The sequence below is a fragment of the Melanerpes formicivorus genome, unplaced genomic scaffold (assembly GCF_026170545.1).
Source record: "Melanerpes formicivorus ecotype bairdi unplaced genomic scaffold, bMelFor1.0.p_v2 SCAF_7, whole genome shotgun sequence".
NCBI lineage: Eukaryota > Metazoa > Chordata > Aves > Piciformes > Picidae > Melanerpes > Melanerpes formicivorus.
Window position 1 is genome coordinate 19,923,322 of NW_027142359.1, and position 24,701 is coordinate 19,948,022.

Consider the following 24,701-nt stretch of genomic DNA (forward strand, 5'->3'; position numbering starts at 1 on the left):
TGCTGCTGAAGGGAAAGCAGCCCTGAAAGACAGAGTGAAGTGACAGTATGATTGAGAAAAGAGGTGTGAAGATAAAGATTGCCACTCTGTATTGGGCTTGTTTGCCACCTTGCCTTTGACACGAGATAAAACTCGCCTAAATAACCCTGGATATGTCTTCATGGCTCTGTAGAGACAAACTAAGAACAATGGAGAAAGCTGGGTTGGAGGAAATTTTAGGAAAGTGCAATTCCTATACTGGGGGGATGGAAAGGAAAGGGGGGAAAGAAAGCACATGGATGTTTTAAGAGGAAGATAATCTTTCCTTGGCAGCTGTTCTTAATAGTCAACAACTGCAAACTGTGTGCCCAACTGATTTATGAAACAGCTGTATTGATACCCGTAACTGCAAAAACTGTATTCTTCCCTCATTCTATATACACAGAGGCATGCAGAAGTACATGCATTACAGTGAATTCAGTCTGTTTTCATAGTAACAAAGATAAGTTGTTCATGCTACATTTCTGTAACTGAAAAAAAAGCAACTTCTAATGGCCTAATACCCTGGAGAATGACTTAAAAATGTTACTCTACCTAATATGCAGGTTGATACACGCATCTACTTTTTCTTCCTTTCCCTTTCCCTTTCCCTTTCCCTTTCCCTTTCCCTTTCCCTTTCCCTTTTCCTCTTCCTTTTCCTTTTCCCCTTTTCCTTTTCCCTTGCCTTTGCTTTCCATTTTCATTTTATCTCCTTTCTTCTCCTTCTCCTTCTCCTTCTCCTTCTCCTTCTCCTTCTCCTTCTCCTTCTCCTTCTCCTTCTCCTTCTCCTTCTCCTTCTCCTTCTCCTTCTCCTTCTCCTTCTCCTTCTCCTTCTCCTTCTCCTTCTCCTTCTCCTTCTCCTTCCCCTTCCCCTTCCCCTTCCCCTTCCCCTTCCCCTTCCCCTTCCCCTTCCTCTCCTTCTCCTTCTCCTTCTCCTTCTCCTTCTCCTTCTCCTTCTCCTTCTCCTTCTCCTTCTCCTTCTCCTTCTCCTTCTCCTTCTCCTTCTCCTTCTCCTTCTCCTTCTCCTTCTCCTTCTCCTTCTCCTTCTCCTTCTCCTTCTCCTTCTCCTTCTCCTTCTCCTTCTCCTTCTCCTTCTCTTCCAACTTTTCTTAAAAGCCTCAAAAGGAGACTTTGGACTCTGTTATTTGGAGTCTTTGGCGGTCTGTGGGGCTCCTGCAGTGACTCCATTCGTTTCAGCAGGAAAGTTGCATGAGGAACAAGCCTCTGCCCAGTGTGGCAAGGCAGACTAAGCACACAAAATGTCACTTCCCACTAGGTGGAACCTGTGGGAATTTGGGCTGTTTAAAAGGTGTGTGAGCAGTTGCTAAATCAGGCTGTAATAAATGAAAAGCATTATTCAAATGATTTTCTGATTTGTACAGAAATTGTTTCTATTTCAGAGGCAAAATGAGTTACTGACATTTCCTCTGCTTTGTGCACGACACACTTGCTGCACACACAAAAACTAGGAAAATGTCCTTTTATGAGGTAGAAGAAAGAAAAACAAACAGTGTGATAAATGCCATCCTGTTTCAAAACAAATGAATGAAATTGCACCTACATACCTTGCAACTGAATCTTATTTTCAGGACTCTGAACCAGAACAGAGCTGACAGAATCTAGGTTGTCATAGTTACTGCAGCCAAGAGGACCAGTCCGCATCTCTGTTACCTGATGGTAAAGGAATGCAAAAACATTTGCTGTGTTATTTGGAACAGACTGAGGAGTTCAGATGCTTTTTTGATAAAGTTTCCCTTTAATTCATATGGTGGTACATTTCAGACATAATTAATGAGAAATAGCTCATTTTAGCTATAAAAAGTATGACTACAAATGTTTTACCAGTACCACAAACCACAGGGAGTGCCGTTTCTGTGACAGAGAATCCTTACAAATACTTTAGCTGACCAACATTCTGCAGACAATTTATTTCTTCATAACTGTGAGAATTAGAATGAGTTTAATAAATGTGGTGCATAAATACAAAGACAGGTGAAACTGACAGGTGAAACTCGTGCACATGGCAACTTCTTTCTGAAATCACAGGGAAAATGCTGACTTTTCCTGTGTAGCACAATAGGATTCAGAAGGAAAGTCCTTTTATGAGCAGTATTAATAAGTACAGCATCAGTGGGACAATTTTTGTTAAGAGAAAGTCTAATATAAGTTTAGACTTAGAATAGAATAGAATAGAATATAATAGAATAGAATAGAATAGAATAGAATAGAATAGACCAGACCAGGTTGGAAGAGACCTTCAAGACCATCATGTCCAACCTATCATCCAAAACCACCTAATCAACTAACCCATGCAACCAAGCACCCTGTCAAGTCTCCCCCTGAACACCTCCAGTGATGGCGATTCCACCACCTCCCCAGGCAGCCCATTCCACAGAATTGTTTTGGTTGGAAAAGATCTCTAAGGACATTGAGTCCAACCATCAACACATGGCAACCAGGACCATTAAACCACATCCTGAATTGCGATGTCCACATGTTTCATGATCGCCTCCAGGGATGATGACTTCACCACCTCTTTGGGCAGCCTGTTCCGGTGTCTGACCACTCTTGCTGGAAAGAAATTTTTCCTAATACCCAACCTAAACCTCCCCTGGCAGAATAGAATAGAACAGAATAAACCAGGTTGGAAGAGACCTTCAGGATCATCGCATCCAACCCATCATCCAACACCACCTAATCAAATAAACCATGCAACCAAACACCCCATTCAGTTTCCTCCTAAACACCTCCAATGACGGTGACTCCACCACCTCCCTGGGCAACACATTCCAATGGGCAATCACTCTCTCTGTGAAGAGTTTATTCCTAACATCCAGCTGAACCTCCCCTGGTGCAGCTTGAGACTGTGTCCTCTTGTTCTGGTGCTGGTTGCCTGGGAGAAGAGACTAACCTCTGCAAGTCTACAACCTCTCTTAAGGTAGTTGTAGAGAGCAATAAGGTTACCCCTGAGTCTCCTCTTCTCCAGGCTAATCAACCCCAGCTCCCTCAGTCTCTCTTCATAGGGCTTGTGTTCCAAACCCCTCACCAACTTTGTTGCCCTTCGCTGGACATGTTCCAGCAACTCAACATCTTTCCTAAACTGAGGGGCCCAGACCTGGACACAGTACTCAAGGTGTGGCCTAACCAGTGCAGTGTAGAGGGGAAGAATGACCTCCCTACTCCTGCTGGCCACACTGTTCCTGATACAGGTCAGGATGCCATTGGCCCTCTTGGCCGCCTGGGCACACTGCAGGCTCATGTTCAGCTTACCATCAACCAGTACCCCCAGGTCCCTCTCTGCCTGGCCACTCTTTAGCCACTCTGACCCCAGCCTGTAGCACTGCATGGGGTTGCTGTGGCCAATGTGCAGAACGCAGCACTTGCATGTGTTAAAATTTCAGCCCATTTCCTTTCCTATCACCTGATGCTAGGGAGAAGACACTGAATCCCATCCTCTGAACTTGAGACATCCTGACTAGTGTAATCACCAAATACAAGGTCACAGAATTCAAATGTGCCTAAATTTATCAGAACAGAATTGCCACAAGTCAAGTTCTGACTTAACAGTTGAGGATTGTTCTTGGCAACAAGCAATTATTTAAATGAGTAAATACATATATGAAATCCCCAACAAGTAATTTTATATGCTTCATGGAATATCATAGATATTTTGAAGTGTCAACGAAAGAAATACAGAAGACAAATTCTTGTTTAAATGTTATTCTAAGCCAAAAAAAAGAAAAAAAAATTAAAAATGTTTTAATGTAATGAAAACTGCAGGTCTCAGAACAGTGCTGTGATGACCAGTGGGGAGCCAGGCATCTCCAGAAACAGAGCAGGCACCATCTCAGCTGTTTTTTCTTTTACTGTACATGGAGTTGAAGCAAAAATTCCAAACCCATAGAGCCCATGATCCCACATTTTCAGCGCTGGGTTGGGTGATGTAGAAAATTCATGGCTTTGTAGTTGCTTCTACTTCTTATCAACACCAGGCAGAACGAAGAAACAAAAAGCAGAATAAAAGTGATATGAAGCCATAGGGGAAAATACTGGCCATGAGGTATGGTCCTAGTCTCCTTAACTGACAAAGTACAACCCATTCTTCTAACATACACCCTTCCAAACTGCTCCCAGCCACTATCCTGGAACTTCTTAACTCTCTTCCTGTTATCACCCCAGTGGCTGTGGCCAGATTTACACTGATTTAGTTTTTAATTAAAATACTCCTATTTTCTGTTATGTCAGGGTATCATATTCTGCTCTGGACCTCCTGGAAAAGAAACCTTAATTACAAGGTCAAGGAGCCCATTTCCAAAATACACACCTTCACTTTGTCTGAGATGCAAACAGACAACTAACATGGATAACTGAAATAATGCCTAAATGTTCATGTTGCTTTGTATTGCCTGGCTGGCTCTCTTACAGTCTGTGCTACCAGCATCACATGTGGGTGGCTGCAGCTGGATCAGGTTATCTTTGAAAACACTGAGATTTCAAGATCATGTCCTCCTTTTGCAAAGCAAATACAAAATCTCATGGTGTTCCAAGCTCTTGGCACTTTGAACTGCTGTTCCTCAGAGTGGAGAAGAACTTTTGCAATGCCAGCAGCCCATGGAGAGGACACACAGAACTGGCTTCAGCCGGACCTGTTAGCAGAGTGCCAGCTGCTCAAGGAAACAAGATGGAGTCAGGGTGTCTCCTATCTGCATATATTTGGCAGCCTTTAATATTTATGCTAGGGCCAGATTTACTGTGTTTTATGATTAATCACACTAAATCAGCACAGAGATTCTTTCACAGGCATCAGGTTTGGCTTGGACATGGCTGGAATGACAATTTTGAAAATACTTGTGGTGATCCACTCTTCTCCCTCGCCCAACAAGTGGAGTATTTATACAATAACAAGGGCGTTCACCTACATTAGACAAGACAAAGAGCCAGAAGACAACAAAGAATAGAGAGATGAATGTTATTATGAGCTTTATCCTGGTTCTGAAAGATTATGCTCAGCCTTTATCTATGCAATTCTTTATTTAAAGATTCATTTATTTTAGCGCTGTTTTGGTTTCTCTATTATTATTGTTATTACTCTTTTCAACCATTTGTCTGTAAGTCAATGCAGCTTCATACAGATATATGAAATACGGAAACTGTAAAGCCAGTTTGACAATTCCTTTCTTGTTATTCCTGAAATCACCAAATAAGGGAGGTGAGGAAGCAGCTTTAGGATTATTGTGCACCATTTTTTTTTCATGCATCCTCATTCTTCCTTGGAGTTATGCAAGATGGAGAAAGAGACAACCACAGTTTTGGTTTGGGACTGATAATGCTTGGTGCATTTAGGTGTGCCAAAAGGCACAATGAATTAAAAATATCATTAAATGTTCTCTTTTTTTTTAGCTTTTAGAGGATGGTTGTATAAATCCACTGATTTGAAACAAAACTGTAGATAGTCAGAGTTGCAGAATGTTAGGGGTTGGAAGGGACCTTGAAAGATCATCAAGTCCAACCTTCCTGCCAGAACAGGATCACCTTGGTCATACAGGCACACATTCATGTGGGTTTTGAATATCTCCAGAGAAGGAGACTCCACAACATCTCTTGACAGCCTGTTCTAGGGATTTTTCACCCTCACAGGGAAAAAGTTTTTCCATGTGTTTATGTGGAACCTCCTCTGTTCCAGCTTGCACCCTTGTCCTATCATTAGACATCACTGAGCAGAGCCTGGCTCCATTCTCCCAAGCACTGCTCTTCAGAATAGAATAGAATAGAATAGAATAGAATAGAATAGAATAGAATAGAATAGAATAGAATAGAATAGAATAGAATAGAATAGACCAGACCAGGTTGGAAGAGACCTTCGATATCATCATGTCCCATCTATCATCCAACCCACCTAATCAACTAAACCATGGCACCAAGCACCCCATCAAGTCTCCTCCTAAACACCTCCAGTAATGGTGACTCCACCACCTGAACATGCATAAGGTTACCCCTCAGGCTCCTCTTCTCCAAGATAATGACACCTAACTCCCCCAGCTTTTCCTCAGTAGGGAGATGTTCCACAGCCTTTAGCATTTTTGTGGCTCTGTGCTGGACTCTTTCAAGTAGTTCCTTGGGGTCCTTCTTGAACTGAGGGGTCCAGAACGGGGCTCAATTTTCCAGATACATAAAGAACTGAGTGTGAGTAGATTTTGAGATGACTTATACATTCATGATGGTTAGAGGTAAGCAACAAAGTAGTGTTCTACTAATAGGAATAACAAATAATGCTCTATAAATAAACATTTTGTTTTCATTCAAATCAATATATTCATACTGTTTGTTCTTTTTCCTTCTCCAAGTATTCTTGCTTTCCTTTGCCTATTTCTTCGCTCTAGTATTCTTAGCTTCTGCATAGAAAATACATTGTAAGAAGAAAATCAAGATGTGTAGTCCTCATATCCAAAAAAGCAATAAAAATCATCCAAATACCAGCTTTTCATGGACGTCAGAGGTCAAAGAGCTGTAGTTGCATATGTTCTGTACAATTCCAACTCAATAAACATTGTAAATTGGAAAGGAAATAAAAGAGTGGTTGATAAATGAAAGCTTCACATTTCTGTAAAATTGTCTGGTGAAGTGCAAGGATTTCATTTTGGGGTAACTTGTTTTGATAACAAAGCAGACTATAAAGGGGGTGGGGGAAGGGAGAGGGGGGGAAGGGAAGGGAAAAAAAAGAATAAAAGATCCAGAAGTATGAATACTGTTTTGATCCAAGCATTACTGAAATCACTGATGGTTTGGTATTTTTTGTTTCAGCAACAATAGAAACAAAATTGGAAGGGCAACAGCACTTCTTTAATTATCTTCCAAGCAGAGAAGCATGACTGTATGCAGTCCAAAAGATCACAGCTGAAGAGTGATTTGTCTAGAAGTGTACAATAAAAGCTGAACCAAGTAGAGGAAGGGAAGGTAAAATGGCAAGACAGAATATGCTAAGAACTGATCATGTATGAGCAAAGAGTATCACAACCACACACTTGTTTTGTAGGAACTAGACCTGCAGTCCATACCGACCACTAACACGCAAAGCAAAATACTGCAGAACAAAGTTATTTAATAACCAAAACCCCCTAAGAACCAGTAACAAAATATGTGTGAAGCCATCTGACGTGAGCCAGGCAGCCTATTCTCAAGTGCCTTGTTTTCAAAGATTATCACAGAACAGGTTTCCCTGGGCAGCGGGGTTTTCAGTTCCCAGAAATAAACTCTAACATTCAGCATTAATGAGACAAATGCCTACAGTTTTCAGTCAGTTAAATCTCATAACCATGGTGATAACGACCCGATTATAAGTGCACTGAGAACATACCTCCTAGCACTTAAGCAGGGCTGAATTCTTGTGATATCAGTGGGTAGCAGTACCCTGGGAAACAGCGTGATTTTTTTTTGTCCAGGATAATTAAGCCTATAGAAGACTTCCCTAATAAAAGGGAAATATCCTTCTGCAGAGGTTTTGTTCCTGGTGCCTCCTTTTAAATGCACATAGCTAATATTCCTAACTACATGCACATGCAGAGGTGGTGTGGTCTTGCATAAAGGACCATCCTCTTCAGCAAGACTGTAAAAATGTATTTGGTTTCTAAGGAAGATAACTAAGCCAATGCAAAGGAGGAGAGAGACAATGCTAGACACTTCAAAACAGGCAGTTGCGTTTATATTCGTACAAACCTCTTTAATATTTTAAACATTAAAATCATGATTTAGAGCAAACTCATTATATATAGATGACTACTCATGGAAGAAGGTCTCTTCTGAAGGGCTGGTGCAGAGAGAGGGAAGGGCAAAAATGTGGAAAGGAGAGAAACCTGAAGACTTTGGGGTTCTGCTGTATGATTCTCCTATCAACCACACCTTCAGGATTTGTCTTCCAGCCCGTGTTCCCACACACTGTCATCCCTGCACGTTCTGCAGCCAGGGCTCATTTCACCTTAAAAAAAGTTGATCAAATGAATATGAACTAAATGTACTTTCTATTTAGAAGTGGATCTCCTGCCAACTTCCTTTGTTTTTCCCCCTCAGCTCAATGGTTTTTCACAAAAGTACCTTTCTTTCAGCACTTGCCTTTACCACGCCAATAGCTGCTGCCCTACTTGTGTCATTGAGCATATTAAAGGACTCCCACTAATTAGTGTGTAATTAAAATAAATCAAATCTTCTGAATGCTCCAAGCACTGACACTTTCCATGCTACCAGCTAGATGAACGTTTCTGAAAGAGGTACAGACTAACCAACAGCACCCACAATGTCAGGGGCTGCCTGAATGCTTTCAATTGTATTTTTGTTTTAATTACCAGCACTCTAAAACAATGTCTCCCAGGCATGGAACATTTTCAACACGTTTTCCAGCAGCAGTACTGATAGTACAGGACTGACTTAATTTGAAGAGCCCCGTAACTCATTGCTTCCACATTGTTTTACTTTCATCTGCTGTTGTAAGTTGGAACAGGAACACTAAATGTGATTATCCTGCACGTGCAATAAATGTTTAGTATTCTATTAATTTTGTTAAAAGTGGAATAGAAACTTCTTTCAAGATTTTGGACAAGGAGATGGCTTCCAATTTCACTGAATGTAGCAATGAAGTTTCCAAAGACATCACAGTAATCCCCCCATTCCCTCTCCTTCATTTTTGCACCTTGAGGAATTTACTGTGAACCAGACTTCTACTTTACAGCAATAGTGAAATGCAAATGTAATGTCACCACATAAAGCATTAAATACCACGGAAATCAGAATATTCTAGGAACTGGAAATTAACTCAAATGATTTGAATTCTGCTCTGAGGTTAAATTTGCTAAGAAAATTATGATTAATTTAAGGCTGTTTAGGTTCATTAGATAGGAGCAGTCACCTACCTATAAAAGTCTATTCCCTGCTATCTCAGAGAGCAGCTTATTGCATGTAAATTCCAAGGGAATCCACAATAACATTGAAAAAAACAAGAGAAGCAGCTGTTCTTTGTGAGCTAGAACAGATCTGATCCTTTTGAGGAATTTGATTTTTCAGCACAGAGGGGCACTTTCTGAAGTTCAGGGCAGTTTTGCACGGCCAGGCCCTGCTTCTAGCTGATGGGGAGAGTTCCTGCCAAGAGCTAGTCTACAGAAAGGCTTTGCATTAGACTTGTTCCTCTGCACACCAAGGGCACTGCCTCAGCTTGTGCCTCACCTTGGGCCACAGGAAGGCAGAAGTGGCACCTCTGGGGAGCAACAGATAAGAGAGGTGACCATCAGCTGACTAACAACAGCTTGCATCCCATGGATGGCATCTTCAGGAGAAAGCTGAGGGATCAGCAGGGTCAAGCCTCTTCTTCAATAGTCAGTGTCCCAGGAGGACTCTGTCCCTTCTGCTTTTGATCCTCATTCGTGTATTTCTGAATTCAGTTTCAGAATGTATCTCCTGAATCTGGTTCCCATGTGCTACTGAGTTCAGTCTTGGACTTGCCCAGTGCCTGCCCCCAGCATCAGTGGTGCCAATGGTGCTGTCATTGCCATCATGGGTTGGGTTGCATATCAGTTTGTCTCTTTGTCTCTATTCCATTGGATTGTTCTTCTTTCCATACCAGCTGGGTTAGTTTCTTTCACACCCCATCAGTCTTTTCCCTTTGGGAAGGCAGAGGCGTACATGGAGAGCTTCTGGCACTCATCTAATGGCTGGCCCTGACCTCTTGATGAAACATATCTCAGCTATGAACTAGCAGGAAACACATAGAGATTGAACTAACTTCTAAAGATAGGGATCAGGTAGGGAGAGGAAATTGATAACTCCTTATACTGTAATGCTTTCTACAGACTCTGCAACACTCCTGTGGCTATGGAAATTGAAAAGTGAGGATTTACCCCAGCTGAAGTCAAAGGCAGCTTTGACAGTTCTGGCATCAGAGCCACGGTTTGCCCTTTTCAAGGGCATTTTAAATCCACTGCATATCAGGTGCTACGTTCCCATGCATCCTTATGTAAAACAACTGAAAAGTTTGCAGAAAAGGTGTCCCTGACCACAACAAGGGGATTTCAGTCAGATGGCCCCTTCCAATCCAAACCATTCTGAAATACTAAATGAGGCTCTTGGAAGAGCTGTCAGAGGGCAGCAGTAGCAGAGCCTTTATTGTCTGCGCTTTCAGAAATCAAGGCTATGTCAGCCTCACAGAGAGAATAAGGAACAGGCCTTGTCTTGGAAAGAGCAAGCTATCTCTTCTAATTAACCTTGAAGAATAAATGAGAGTGTCTTATGGAGAACTAATAGACTTAGCAAAAAATATAATAAGAGCTGAGTATTCTGGATACCTCTGCTTTCCTGTGTCTTATTTAAATGAATATTAGTATTATTTTTTTCACAACTTTTATTGCCTAAAGAGATAATCAGGCAACTAGCAATAAATGAAATCTGTATATTTTCTTTAGAAGATAAAATTAGAAACAAAAAGGACAGCACAGATACAAATTAAAATAATATTTCATGCTCATAAAATCTCAAGGTGTCTGCAGAAAGCAAAACCAGAGAGACCTGAAGTAAAGCCCCATTCCCAGCCTTCCATGCTTTTCCAAACTCCATTGCTATGTAGAGGACAAAAAGCTCTAAAGGAGTCTTGGGGTGTGTACAGTAAAAGAAGACTATCTGCCTACATTTAGCCCCACTGCAAAATCACATGCAAAGGCTTCCCAGGAGTCTTAGGAGTAGGATTTATGTCTTCATGGCTCAGTTCCAATGTGCACTGCTGAGGCTGTTGGGATTTTTCACTGTCCCCCTATTAGTTTCAAGAAGACAACCTGATTTGGCTAGTTGAAAGGAAAATCATTTTCTTAGGTTGGGAAAGTATGAATAAAAAACTGAAAGCCTTTCTTAAATCACTTTTCTGATACCTTTAATGTGATCAATTAAACAAAAATGATATGTATATGTTATATTTGAAGAGAGAAAAAAAACAAGCAACAAAACAAACAAGCCAGACCAAACCAACCAACCAAAACAAAACAAAAGCAAACAACAAAAAAAAAACCCCAAACAAACCCAATCCAAACAACTGAAAAATCAAAAATAAAACAGAAAAAAATGTGCTAAAGAAAATAATGTTGAAGATTTATATTAGGACCTAAAATAACAAAATTATTTAAAGTCTTTAAGCTTGAAAGTGATAAGGGCAGGTTAATTAAGAGCCAGTTTTTCCATGGAGATCCTGCCTCTGATTATATATTTCTCTGCAATTCTAAAACTTAATTGCAATATTTTTTTTGGCAATATCTCTAAAAATTTACTATTTTAAGCTATTTCCAGCTCTTATATTTCCTCCCCTGGAGAGCATGCAAACTCCTGATTTATTTTTGCCCTCCACAGCACTGCAATTCCTAACACTCTGCACCTCACTTACATGACATCTGCAGCAGGATGTTTTACATGTCCACTTGATTTTACCGTACTCCACTCAAACTACCTCTGATGGGGCTGTCATTCCAGCTTCTCGAAAGAAATCACATTACTGGCTGCCTGGGTCACATAAATGTTTTTAGGCATTTATTTTTAGGCTATATCCTCATTACTTCCCACCCATTTACTTCCTCTGGTAAATGATTGCAACACATTTGCCCTTTCTGTCTCATTGGTACAGCCAACTCTCAATGCAGAGTTTTGCTAAACTCTTCCTTTTTATGCTACTGGTTTTCACAAGCTTTTCTGCATATTTGAGGGTCTGCCTACAGAGTTAGCAGTTAGAACTGATCTAGAATTCCATCATTAAATCCTCATCAGATGTTCCAACTAAAGAGTCTATGAAAGCCAATATTCACCTTTAAATCCCACAGATGTATGAAGAGACATGGAAAGAATATCTAAGACTAGAATCTACTTCCAAGTATTGCTGCAGTAAGTAAGTACCTCACATACAGTGCATGACTAGATATTGCATGCCTCTTCCTCACTGTATATGGGTGCAAATTCTATAGCAAAGATACTATGAACACTGAAACCTTTCATCAGCTTCTTATTCATCCCTAAGCTTAATTCTTTTGACTCTGAGTCTTTACCTGAGATATTCTTTCTAGTTATAGAATCACAGAAGGGACCCTAAAGGTCATCTATTTCCACCCCTCTACCATGGTCAGGGACACCTTCCACTAGACAAGGCTTCTCAAGTCCCCATACAATCTGACCTCAATGTCATAGATTCACAGATTGCATCGGATTAGAAGGGACTCTCAAAGGTCATGTTATCCAACCCCTCCTGCAGTCAGCAGGAATATCTCCAACTAAATCAGGCTGGCGAGGGCCACATCAAGTCTGACCCTGAATGTCTTCAGGGATAGGGACTCAACCACATCCCTGGGAAACCTATTCCAATATTTCACCACTGCCATAGTGAAGAACTTCCTCCTTATGCTCAACCTACATTTACCCTGCTCCAGTCTCAAATTGTTGCCTCTCATCCTAGCACTACAAGCTCTTACAAGCCACCTTTCTCCAGCCTTCCTATAGGTTCCCTTCAGATAATGAAGTGTAGTTATAAGGTTTCCTTGGAGCCTTCTGTTCTCTGTGATGAACAGCCACAATTCTTTCAGCCCTCTGATCAGCTTGGCGGCCCTCCCCTGCCCCTGCTCCAGCAGGTCCATGTCTCTCTTTTCTGACCTGCTCATGGGCAGTAGCTGTTAGAATGTGAAGGACTCTCTATTCATTGAAGGGTGCTAAAGTAAGTTTCTCAACCCATGCACAAACCACTGCAAAGCCAGGCTAAAGACCAGATTAAAATCCATACACAATTGTGTGCTTCCAAATCAGTGCTGGCATGTTCTGCTTTGACTGTGTTGTTCAATATGGTCACTGAGGATCTCAAAGGACTGTGACCCTTCTCAGTTGTCTGGGTTTATTTATTTTAGTTTCAGTTTTAAAGGGAAACCAACAACAACAACAGAAAGAATATGAAACATTTAAGAAACTGAAGTATGAATTGTTTATAAGTTTTTGACAACTGTGATGGTAAGTGTTGTATGAGTGCTGTTAAGGTCTCTTGTTTACATATATATTTATAATCCGTTTAGGCTGTGGGAGTCTTTATCTTCTTGGAATGTTTTTCCCCTTCTCCCTAGACTAAACTCCATCACTGATTTAATAAAGCCCTTCATTTTCTTGTGGTCTCTCATGTGGTACGGTCTATCCTTAGTTGTTTCAAGGCATGGGTTTGGGTTTTGTTTAGAAGAGAAGAATAGATGTCTAAAGTCTTTCCAAAACACATATCCTCGGATCTCCATTATGTGCTGTTTTGTTGCTTCGCAAGCATTTCCTGCTGGGTTACCAACTCACTGGTGATGCTGTAACTCCATGCACTCGTTACTCCTCTACACACACTGCTGAAAATATAATGAGACAGAGGACTTTGGATTAGAGGCTGCTAAAACACATCCTTTTACGAGTGTCATGCTGCAGCTGCTGTGATGTATCGTGTCAATTATGCTGCTGAGGATGCATTCTGAGAGCGCTTACTAAAACACGTTATTGCATTAACTTGCTTTTCCTCCCCTTTTCTCTCACTCCCTGAAAGAGTGAGGGCCAGATTCTGAAAGGAATTGTACTGCTTTACACCAACTGATGAGCTGACCTCTACGTTACCTTTCAGAGAAAGCAGCCCTGGAGTTTCGATTTAATTAAAACTCAACTGTCCAAATGAATTAAAGTTGTTTTTAATATCATCACCTTAAATTCCTGAATAGGATATGGAAATAAATCCCTAACCTTTGCACTTGGTGTGTTCCTAGAATTAGTTAATGGCCCACACAGAGCAGTCACAAGATTTCATTACACCTGAGATTAATTTGATCCAAAGATCTCCTCCACAGCTCTCAGACATAAATGCATTTCAGTTTTCTAACAAGACAAACATTGATATTGTTTGGCAGAACATGGTACAAAGACATCTTAGCTATCTGAAACTGGACTAAATTCAGAAAAATAAGGGATGTAGCTATGGAGGTCCAGCAAATAAACCCTGCTGGGAAAAACAGTGTGGGTTTTTTTGGCAAAGTACTGTGCTACCGCACTCAGCTCATGTCCTGTGTTTCACATTTTATTGATGTTAGTACCGTGTTAGTTTACAGTCTCTGTGATGTGCTTCGTGACATGAGTTCAGAGACCACAATGTCAACATTTTGATAACAGATGCCTAAACTTATGTGTCCAAATCCCCAACTCAGGTTAGTGAATCACAGAATCATAAAGTGATTTGGATTGGAAGGGATCTTAATGGTCATCTAGCTCCACCCCGCCCTGTCATGAGCAGGGACTTCTTCCACGAGACCAGATTGCTCAAAGGCTTTATCCAACCTGACCTTGACCATCTCCTGGCAGGGGACATCCACAACCTCCCTGAGCAACCTGTTACAGTGTGTCACCACCCTCACTGTAAAGAATTTCTTCCTGATATCCAGTCTAAATGTCCCTTTTTCCAGCTTGAAGCCATTGCCCCTCATTCTAATACTACAAGCCCTTACAATAAAAGGATCTTTAGGAGCCAGGTGATGCTCAAAATGCAGAAGAAGCTAGATGCCTGATTGCAGGTCTTAGTTCCTCTGGAAAGATTAGGTAATGACCCATATTTAAATTTAAAAATCCATACTTAGACATCTTAGACCTGATTCTGTGGCACCACTTTAATAATGAGTAGGATTTTCAAAGTAATCTGTAAAAAGTGTTCAGTTCTCACAAAAGTGTTATGGGAGTCGACCATATCAAAGCAAAGATTTGGGAGCACAATTTCTACCCATTTCCTGAAAACCTTAATTTTTAACTTCTCCTTTGAAAAATGTCAACCTTTGGTCTTATGTGAAGACATTTTGATATCCCAAGAGAGTGGAGAACTTGGAATTTCAGAACAGACCTGAAAAATTCTTGTCCTTGAAAATCTATACTGAAGCTTTTCTTTGATGTCTTTGATGCCACTATTCCTACAAAATGAGGAACCCACCCTTTTTTGTATGTAGACAGTGAATTCCATCTTGTTCCCTAAATTCTCTTTAGTCAAACTTATATTAACCACTTCATTTATACAAAGGAGTCAGCAAATAGTTGACATTACAGGTCTTTCCAGGACTGTGATTTAACAACTTACAGCTCTTGCTAGGCACAATCTTTTGAGCTTCCCAAGTGGCAAGGGTCAGGGCTGGGCCGGCCACTAGGGGCTCTCCATGAACCTTTCTGCCTTCCCAAAGGGAAGAGAAAGGAAAGAAGGGAGACTGATGGGGTGGGAAAGAAATTAAACCATCTGGGTTGGAAAGAACAATCCAATGAAACAAAGAAACATGAACCAATATGGAAGCCAAACACTGATGGCAGAGAGGTCACCATTGGCACCACTGATGTTAGTAGGGCCAGGCACTGCAGAAGTCCCAGACTGGACTCAGCAGCAGATGAGAATCAGATTCAGCAGCTTCATTGTGGAACACATGGGTGAAGAGCAAAGGCAAAACAGAGCCCTCCTGGAAAAACAGCCAGTGAACCAGTGAAGAGGTTTGATCACACAGCTTTCTCCTGAAGATGCCATCCATGGGCATCAATCCCTTGTTGGGCAGTTGAGGGTCACCTGTCCCCACAGATGTTACCTCTGACATACTGCCTCCCAAAGTGGGGCACAAGCTGTGGCAGTGCCGTTGGTTTTCAGAGGAGTGAGTTTGAGGCAGAGCCTTTCTGCAGACCAGCCCTTGGCAGTCACTCTCCCCATGACCTTACCCCTGCTAGATGCAGCCCCTGGCTGTGCAAACCTATCCTGAGCTTCAGAAAGTGCCCCACTGGGCTGGGAAATGACAACACTGAACACTGGTCTAGCTCAGGCCAGGATACCAAGTTCTGATCATTTACAAGATTTCGCAGCTATAAATCTTAAATCCTCCCCACAACCTGAATGGGGAAATTGAGGGCAAGAAGGGTTCAAGCTCCAGATTTCAAGTGTCAGAAATGTAGCTGCTTGTACAAAACTGTGAAACCTCCACATTTAGAATTTGGCAGAAATCTGACAAAAGCTTGAGGGTTTATGGTGTGGCAGCATTTCTACTTTTGATTGCAGCAATTACTTGAACCCACAGAAAATCACATTCAAGTATGAGGTATGAAAGAAGGAAAATGAAGTGAGCAAGCTTTTTCAGACTAAACAAAGAAATAAAACAACAAAAAAAATCTGTCAGCATTTCTGTCCCAGTTTTGAGTCAGAAACTAATTTCATTACACTTAAGTTTCCTCTCTAACAGCCCACCATGAGTCATTCATGGGTTAATTATAGGTAATCAGATATACTTACCATCACAAGAGAGTCATGTTCTTACAAACTATTTGAAATCTAGAGTTTCTAGAGGCAACAAAATGCTTAGATCTCTCACAGAGAAAAAAAAAGGAAAAACAAAAAAAAGTAGTTTGGGGAAAGAAAGAAAAGCAAATTACACAATAAAATTTAATTGAAATTAGAGGGCACATTCTCCAGGATGTTTATTCTTTCTCACTCAGATGGAATAAATGGGCTGTAATCTGGCTGCAAATAGCTGGTGGGAAATTCAATTTATGCATCTGTTCTTCAGTTGCCTCCTGTTCTCTTGTTGCACTGCGGCTTTTTGGACCCTGAGATAGCACCTACACTGCATTCCCCTGCCCCAGCTCCCTTGAAGAATCATAGAATCATTCAGGCTGGAAAAGACCCCTGGGATCATCAAGTCCAACTCTACAATGTTCACCCCTAAACCATATCCCCAAGCACCACATCTAAAGCACCTTTAAACATATGCAGGGATGGTGACCAGCTTGTTCCAATGTCTGACCACTTTCTGTGGACATTTTTTCCTAATGTCCAGGCTAAACCTCCCCTGTTGCAGTTTGAGGCCATTCCCTCTTGTTCTATTGCTAATTACGTGTGAGAAGAGACCAGCCCCAACCTCTTTACAACATCCTTTCAGGTAGTTGTAGAGAGCGATGAGGTCTCCCCGTATCCTCCTCTTCCTCAAACTAAACAGCCCCAGCTTCTGCAGTTGCTCTTCATCAGATTTGTTCTCCAGGGCCTACACCAGTGTTGTTCCCCTCCTCTGCACTTGCTCTGGATAATGTACTCTGGAACAGAAGAGGGTGTCTTCCACTTGATGAAGTAGCAGTGGTGACCTTGCCTAACATAATTGTGTTTATCCTCTTGCAGAATGCAGTGAGAATACTCAATAATGTTTAATTTACCATGAGACTGTTTTGTTTCTCTTGCATTGCATACATGTTTGGACTTAATGTGGAAGTGGTTTTGTGTTCACTTTGGGGTCTCTCACTCCAAAAAGGATTTTGAGGTGCTTGAGCATATCCAGAGAAGAGCAACCAAGCTGGTGAAGGGCCTCAAACACAAGACTTATGAGAAATGGTTGAGGGAATTGGGGTTGTTTAGCCTTCAGGAGAGGAGGCTGAGAGGAGACCCCATCATCCTCCAGGACTGCCTCAAAGGAGTTGGTTTCCAGTTTGGGTTGGTCTACTCTCACATGCAACAAAGGACAGGACAAGAGGAAATGACCTCAAGTTACACCATGGGAAGTTCAGTTTGGATGTTACAAAAATTTTTTTTACCAGAAAGGGTACTCAGGCACTGGAACAGGCTGCCCAGGGAGGTGGTGAAGTCACCATCTCTGGAGGTATTTAAAAGATTCATGGATGTGGTGCTGAGGGAAGCAGCTTAGTGCTAACAGCTCAGCAGCAGTGGTGGGATTGTGAGCTCTGGGTAAGCAGTTGGATTTGATGGTCTCAAAGGTCTCTTCCAATGTCAACAGTTCTATGATTCTGTGACTCTACGATTCATTAATGACAAAGGTGGATTTATGGCTTCTGGCAAACAGGAATTGGAGTAGTTTGAACAGGAGCATACTGCCATTTCCCAGCTACATTACATTCAAAAGACAGAGGAAATCTGTGCTATGCAGAGCTCTCTCCCTTCTACCCACCCTTGACAACATCTTTTAATTAGCTGTTAGGAGTATGGATGCATAGACTCAGGGTTGTACACCAAGGTCATTCTGCCAGTGGGCAATGACAGGATATGTCAGAATCACACTAGATGCTACAGAAACTCATGACCTTCGTGCTTTGTTCACTCTATCCATCAATCAGCAAAGGAAAGAGGTCATTCATATGGATTAAGGTCATTGCATAGTGCCAGGTCTCAGGTCAGACCACCTTCCCCTGGGCCTCCAGCTATGGTTACATCTTCAATAGGTGCAAATTAGCATGGTTGTGCAGAGGAAGGAATAGCACTGAGTTGGAAGAGCTGAGAGTATTGCTTGTTAATGATACCACACATGGAAAGAACAACATTCTCCAGTTTTATTTGTATTCCATGCCTGCACAGGATTTTATTAAAGGAGAGGAGACCGCACCTCTTCATCCTAATAGGGATGCTAATAGGGAGAACTAACAGCTACCAGTGCATCTGAAGAGAGATTTTCATCAGAAAAAGCCTCAAAACTGAGCATGCCATGGAAGTAATGTTGGATCTGTAGTATTTCAAACACAACAGGATGTACATTCATGTAAATGGGTATGCAAATCAGCTGCAGCCCTCAGGCACTTGGTGAGCTTCCAGTGAGGCCCTTGAAGCTGCAAACTGTTGATTTAGCATGTGAGCCTAACCACTTCCACTGAAATGCATGCATTAAAACAATATTGAAAGAACGTATGTATCACAGACTTTTAAATAAGCTAAACATTAAAACAGGCTCTGGGTGGCTTCCATGGACTTTGGATTTCTAACCAGAACATGTTGTGATTTTACCTTTCTTAATGTGGAATAAATAATGTATTGCCTATGTGATTAATGCAAAGCCTCAATCTCTTAAGCTCATGTTATCTTTATTTATGTCACAACTAACTTGATTACAAATTTGATTAGTAAACTTGGTTCATCTCTCCCACTCCTTATGCTGTACATTAACAGAGTTTGCACTGAATGTTTTTGGGTTTGTATTGTTTTGTTGTTTGCTGTTTTGTTTTTTTTTTCCACTAGATAAATGATTGTACATGGAGAGTTTAATTTTAGTTTTCACTTCTTAATGCTTTCCTTTCTCTGTGATGTAGTGATTGTGCATTACTTGGAAAATTTCCAATGCAAATTCAGTATTTCAGGGATTTCTACAGCTGTTGCGATAGGTTTGTATTGGATTTCTCTGATGCTTGTCAGAAGGGAGCTATGGTAATTTCAGACAGCTTTCCTTGAACTCACTTCGAAAATCCTCCATCTTTTGTGCAGAGGGAAGGCTGTGAGCAGACTTGGGGTGTTCAGCCCAGACACAGAAGATGCTGTGACTTAAAAAGCTGCCCAGTAGTTTATGGCATAAAAAGCACTGGATTCACTCTCCTCCATGGAGCAGGAGAGGAAGGCTCAGAACTGGCTAAAGGCCACCCTGGTCCTCACATTGCTCAGAGGGTCATGTCTTCTGAACCAGCCCTCAAGCTGATGTGCTGGAACAGAGAGATCTGTCTCTAAAGCTCTGCAAGATCCTGTGGTCAAAATCAGACATCAACATATATGTGTTAATAAATAATCTTGAAATGCACTGCTTACACCATGGATCTAGAACAGGATTTGATGGTTTTCCAACTTAAACCCAGCAGTCTGCATGTGGGGAGAGAACAAAAAACAGCAACAACAACAAAAAAGCCTTTTCTGGCTGCTTAGTTGTTTCTCCTTTTGAACAGAAACAGGTTTTTTGTTCAGTTAATTGTTCTGACAATAGAAATTTGTAATGCAAATGATCCTCATCTCCCCATGAAAGCCAACTAAAAAACAAGGGTTTCATGTATCAGCACAGTCGCATTTGATGTGAGAACCATTTCCTAGAGTCTCCTGCAGCAAATTAACCAAATCAGATTTGCTGATGAACTACGGCTTACATTTGTATCCATCTGAGCAAAGGACTGCAGGACAAACAGTCATCCTGTTGTGTTTGTAGGAGACTTTGGACACGCACAGGTTCCATTACGTGAACAGTTATTGATGAGGGTTGAGTTTTACATTGCAACACAAATCTGCCTTAAAAAAAAAATTTCAGTGAATAGAGAGGAGGAATTTTTTTCAGACACTGTTTTGTCTCTGCATGTTGGAGTGAACTAGAGAAAAGGAGGCTGGGGGAGGACCTTCTGGCTCTCTACAATTCCCTGAAATGAGGTTAGGACTTGTTGGGGTTTGATCTCTTCTCCCAAGGAACAAGTGACAAGATGAGAGGAGGTGGGCTCACATTGGGGAGGTTTAAGATGGACATGAGAAACAATTTCTTCCCTGGAAGAGGCTGTCTTAGGAAGTAGTGGAGTCCCCATCTCTGGAGGGGTATAAAAGACGATTTAAAAGGTGCTGAGGGGCGTGGTTTAGTGCTGACCTAGCTATGCTGGGTTGACCGTTGGATTCAATGATCTTAAAGGTCTCTTCCAACTAAAATGATTTTATGATTTCATGATTCTGTGACTCTGTGTTCTGCCAGTTCAGTTAACACTGCTTGGTCATAAATTACCTTACCAGAGAGGAAAATTTTGCACTTGGTTTGATGGAAGTAGTCTACTTTAAAATGTTGCTGCAATGAGACTGTGAAGACAAGTCAGAGCAGTGAGATGGGTGGCGCAGTTTTCTGCAGCAAGACTGTGCAACTCTCTGTTGGATCTGCTGCACCATCAGCTGTACCATCTGAACAGCCAAAGGCCATCCTACACCTGTGGGTGACCAACTCTGAGAAGGGGTTTGATGCCATGTCGCTTGCTCACGCTGGATGAGACAGGAGGAATATTCTCCATGTAGCTGCAGCTGAATTGCATGGCTGCTGTCAAGCCATAAATTTAGGTTGCATCCTTCTCACTGTAAAGGCCTTGGCACTCCCAAGGATGTAAATTTCTATTTACTTGAGCAACAGCTAAGGTAGATGGAAACTGCAGTTGGATTAAGATGGTATTTAATGAAGTTAACATAGAAAGATCCAATGAACACAACAGATTCTAAATCACATCTTGCATTAAAAGCTTCATCATTAATGCATATTCAACTGCAAGTTAAAATTTTATTTGCTCTTCAGTGCTGGAAATGGACTGAGAGAGGTTATTTCAAATAAAGAACATTTAGGCTACAGAACTGCTCAAAAGAAGTAAGGTCTGCAGACAAAGTCTTGCAAAGAGAAGTTGAGGGAACAGGGGTGTTTACTCAGAAGAGGAGGCTGAGGGAAGATCCCATTGTTCTCTACAATTCCTTGAAAGGAGGTTGCAGTGAGGTGGGGCTTGATCTCTTCTCTCTATAGAATAAAAAAAAATGGTCTGGAATTGTGCCAGGGGAGGTTTAGGCTGGAGATTAGGAAAAATTATTTTCCTGAGAGGATGGTCAGGGATTGGAACAGACTGCCCAGGGAGGTGGTGGGGTCACTGTGCCTGGAGGTGTTCAAGAAACATGTGGACATGGAACATGGTTTAATGGCCATTGTGGTGTTGGGTCTATGGTTGGGCTCAATGTTTGGACTTGATGACCTTAGAAGTCTTTTCCAACCAAAACAATTCTATTATTCCAAGAGTTGTTGCTTTGTATGATGCCTGTGAGGGTACAGATCTTAGCCAAGCATCCTCCAGTGCTGTAAGTGACCTACAGCAACCAGTGGGCAGGGTGATTTGGCTGACAAACTGTACTATTAAAAGCTCCTTGTAGGAAATAAGATGTGTCAGAACCACATCCAAATTGTTCCAACAGTCAGTTAAAACAAGTAAATACATAAAAAGGTTAATGTTTGAGACAAAGGAGTACAGTAACTATGTTTGGAGGGAGAAGAAAGCAGAAAAGAAGTGTGAAGGAGCTGTATATGTCCATAAACCAATATAACTCTATTTATAAATGCAGTTGCTGAGTACACAGGTAAAAAAGATTGTCTTAATGGCCAAGCACTTCCATAAGGGCTACTGTATCATTCAAATTATGCAGCACTCCTCAGTGGCAGTATCTTTGGTATATTAGGCCCTCTTCTAAATAAGAATCTTCATTATCAACTGAATGCTTTGATACAGGTTAGAAAGTTTAGAACAAAAATTATTGCCCTGCTAACAAACCTTTGTTTACTAATCAAACCGTGTCACCTTAGAAGCAGCTGGAAGCACATATGCAGGTTGGTCCTAGAGGACTTCTCCTACCTTGATGGCAGTGGAGGCAATCTGGATATGGTGGAGTCTGCGCAGTGTGCTGTCCCTGTCAATGAAGTAGGAGGCTGCGAGCTGGTGCAGGGTCTCCAGAGTCACTGCAGAGCTGTTGGTGCTGGGGTCACTTCCTTCTGACCTCTTGCTCAGCTTCCGTTTGTCCACAAAAATTGTGAGTGACTCCTCTCCTGAGCAGGAAAACAGAAACCACAGCATTCATCAGTGATATCTTCTGCAAGCCTCATTTTTCCAGAAATAAGGTGGCAAGCTGAAATTTTCCCCAGCTGGTGTCTGATATTTAGATATCCCTCTCTGGTGGCAGGTGTAGATACGTCAATGTCCAAGCACATGGACAACAGAAACTATTCCCAGTATTTATGCTTTATTTTGAGGTGGATACCTCATATGAATAACTATGCAATAGGACAGATTTATGTCTAAAATGCAATGACACTGGGGCTAAGTCTGCTATAATAACTCCTGTTTGCAAGCAATGTAAAGATATTCTGCAGGCATTGAATTTAAATCGTGCATAAAATGTGTTTACTTCCAAGATTGCTGTCCTTGCCTGTGGCTGGAGAGTTGGAACTAAATGAACTTTAAGGTCTCTTCCAACACAGACTGTTCTATGATCCCATGACTACCTTTACTTGTCAGTATTTAATGTTAGTGTAAAAGAAAATACCTGAGACATTTTTTCTCCTTGTTCTCTCTTACCTGATTTCAGAGGAAGGACACCTTGTTACAAAACCCAAAGTAAAATCTCACTTGTTTAACTAGGCAAGTTCTTAAGGACCACAACAGCAAAACTCTTTTTTCCCCCTCTCTGTTATCACTCCATAGCTCTGAATTGCTCAGTCACAAAATTAGTCCTTGCTTGAGCAAAAGGTCCCATGTGGGCAAAAACTACAGACTCATGTGCTCAAATGCATCACCAGCCTCATATGGGTGTTTCAAGAATCGAGTTGTTTCAGGTTATCTTTTTCTTCTTTGTAGTATCAATGAAGGCTTCTGGCTTAGGGTTGTGTTGAACACCTTTGGCAAGCACAACCAACAAATTCTGGAATCACTTGGGGTTGGACTTAGATGAGATTTGAAAGTCTCTTCCATCCCAAAACATTCTATGATTCTGTGATTCTGTTTTAAATATTTAAGGGAATTTTCCGCATATTCATTTATTTCATGGATAATTTTGTCTTGTATTTCAGGCCAAGTAAGTATTCATTCATTTAGTAACATGTTTAGGAAAAACTCTTTGAAAACATTAATTAGAAAAAAGTAATTTATAGACTCAGCATTTTCTTCTGTGCAACTCGTGTCCAAAGTGACTGCAAAATCACTTCTCTCACTTTCTGAGCCTGTGTTCGGTAATGTGCATCCTCCAACAGTAATCTCAAGAGTCAGTGTACACTATCATTAGCACCTGGATTTTAGGTGCTGACCAACTCTACTCAATGACATTTCCTTGTTCCTGGAAAGGAATATACCCTGGTAGGGTTTGTTTCATTGCTCACCCATCTGCTACAGTGGCATTTTGCCCATTCAGAAGATGGGATGCCAGCTTCGGATGGGTTTATGTGCCAAAAAGTAATAGCTGTAGAGGGATAGTATGTAGGATGAAAACATGGCATCATCTTTAGAGGGGGATAATCTTGGTGGTGAGCAATGCTAAATGAAGAATGCATGCCTCCCTGTGGGAGAACACATCTGTTGACCACATTGACACACAGCTACCTTGGTTTGCAAAATTCATTTCTGTTTGGAGAAAGAGGAGTATGTCCACATTCAGCTGTGTACCTTACAGTGTTTCCCAGTCTCTCACAAGTTCAGAGGACAGGCAGGCTCTTCAGACCTTACACAGGCACAACTACCATTATCCTCGAGACTTTTATCTAATTAGTCCTGCCAGGCTTATCCAGTATGTTCATTTTGTCCTGGAAGGGACAGCTGCTGCCCAGGACAGCTGGCTATTCCATCTGGAGCCTACCTCAGTTTTCACCACTATATTTATACTTCCCTTCTTGTAGGTTCATAATGGGTCATTTTTTTGGTCATCAGAGCAGGGATTCATTGCCTGAACTCCAAAGAACTGAGAATTAAAGCAGCCTTTGCAAGTAACAGGATTTCCCAATCCAGTCCCAATTTTTTCTGCTGTATTAAGTAGATGTAGGTCCACATTTTATTTAACTGCTGCCATAAACCTCCTGCAAAGCAGACTAGGGTTGCTTGGCTTGGCAGGCACGAGCACATTGCATTAGCACAGACTTGTGCAGTTCATTTTGCTAGGCTGATGATGCAAGGAGGTGCCAGTGCTGTGGCCAGGTGGGCCATTAGTCACACCATGCTGCATCTGTGCCAACAGCCGTGAGCAGAGAACTGAAGAAACCTGGCAAAGCCTAATGATTTGTGCTTTGAGAGACATTTCTCATCAAAACCTGGTCTAGATTTCAGTGCTGCTGGAGTTCAGCAATGCCTATGTGATAAAACATGCCTCTTCAAAACCT

The 24,701-nt window shown here is 41.5% G+C and overlaps 1 protein-coding gene across 3 annotated transcripts in view; it reads right to left on the reverse strand.

The window, feature by feature from the left end:
- Positions 1 to 24,701, reverse strand: part of BRINP3 (BMP/retinoic acid inducible neural specific 3) — a 231,283-nt gene that overhangs the window by 70,988 nt on the left and 135,594 nt on the right. For all 3 annotated transcript variants that reach the window (XM_068140505.1, XM_068140504.1, XM_068140506.1), the window contains exons 4-5: positions 22,195 to 22,385; positions 1,584 to 1,689 (exon numbers count right to left, since the gene is read on the reverse strand). In XM_068140505.1, the coding sequence (XP_067996606.1) occupies positions 1,584 to 1,689; positions 22,195 to 22,385 (297 nt within the window). The remainder of the gene's footprint in view (positions 1 to 1,583; positions 1,690 to 22,194; positions 22,386 to 24,701) is intronic.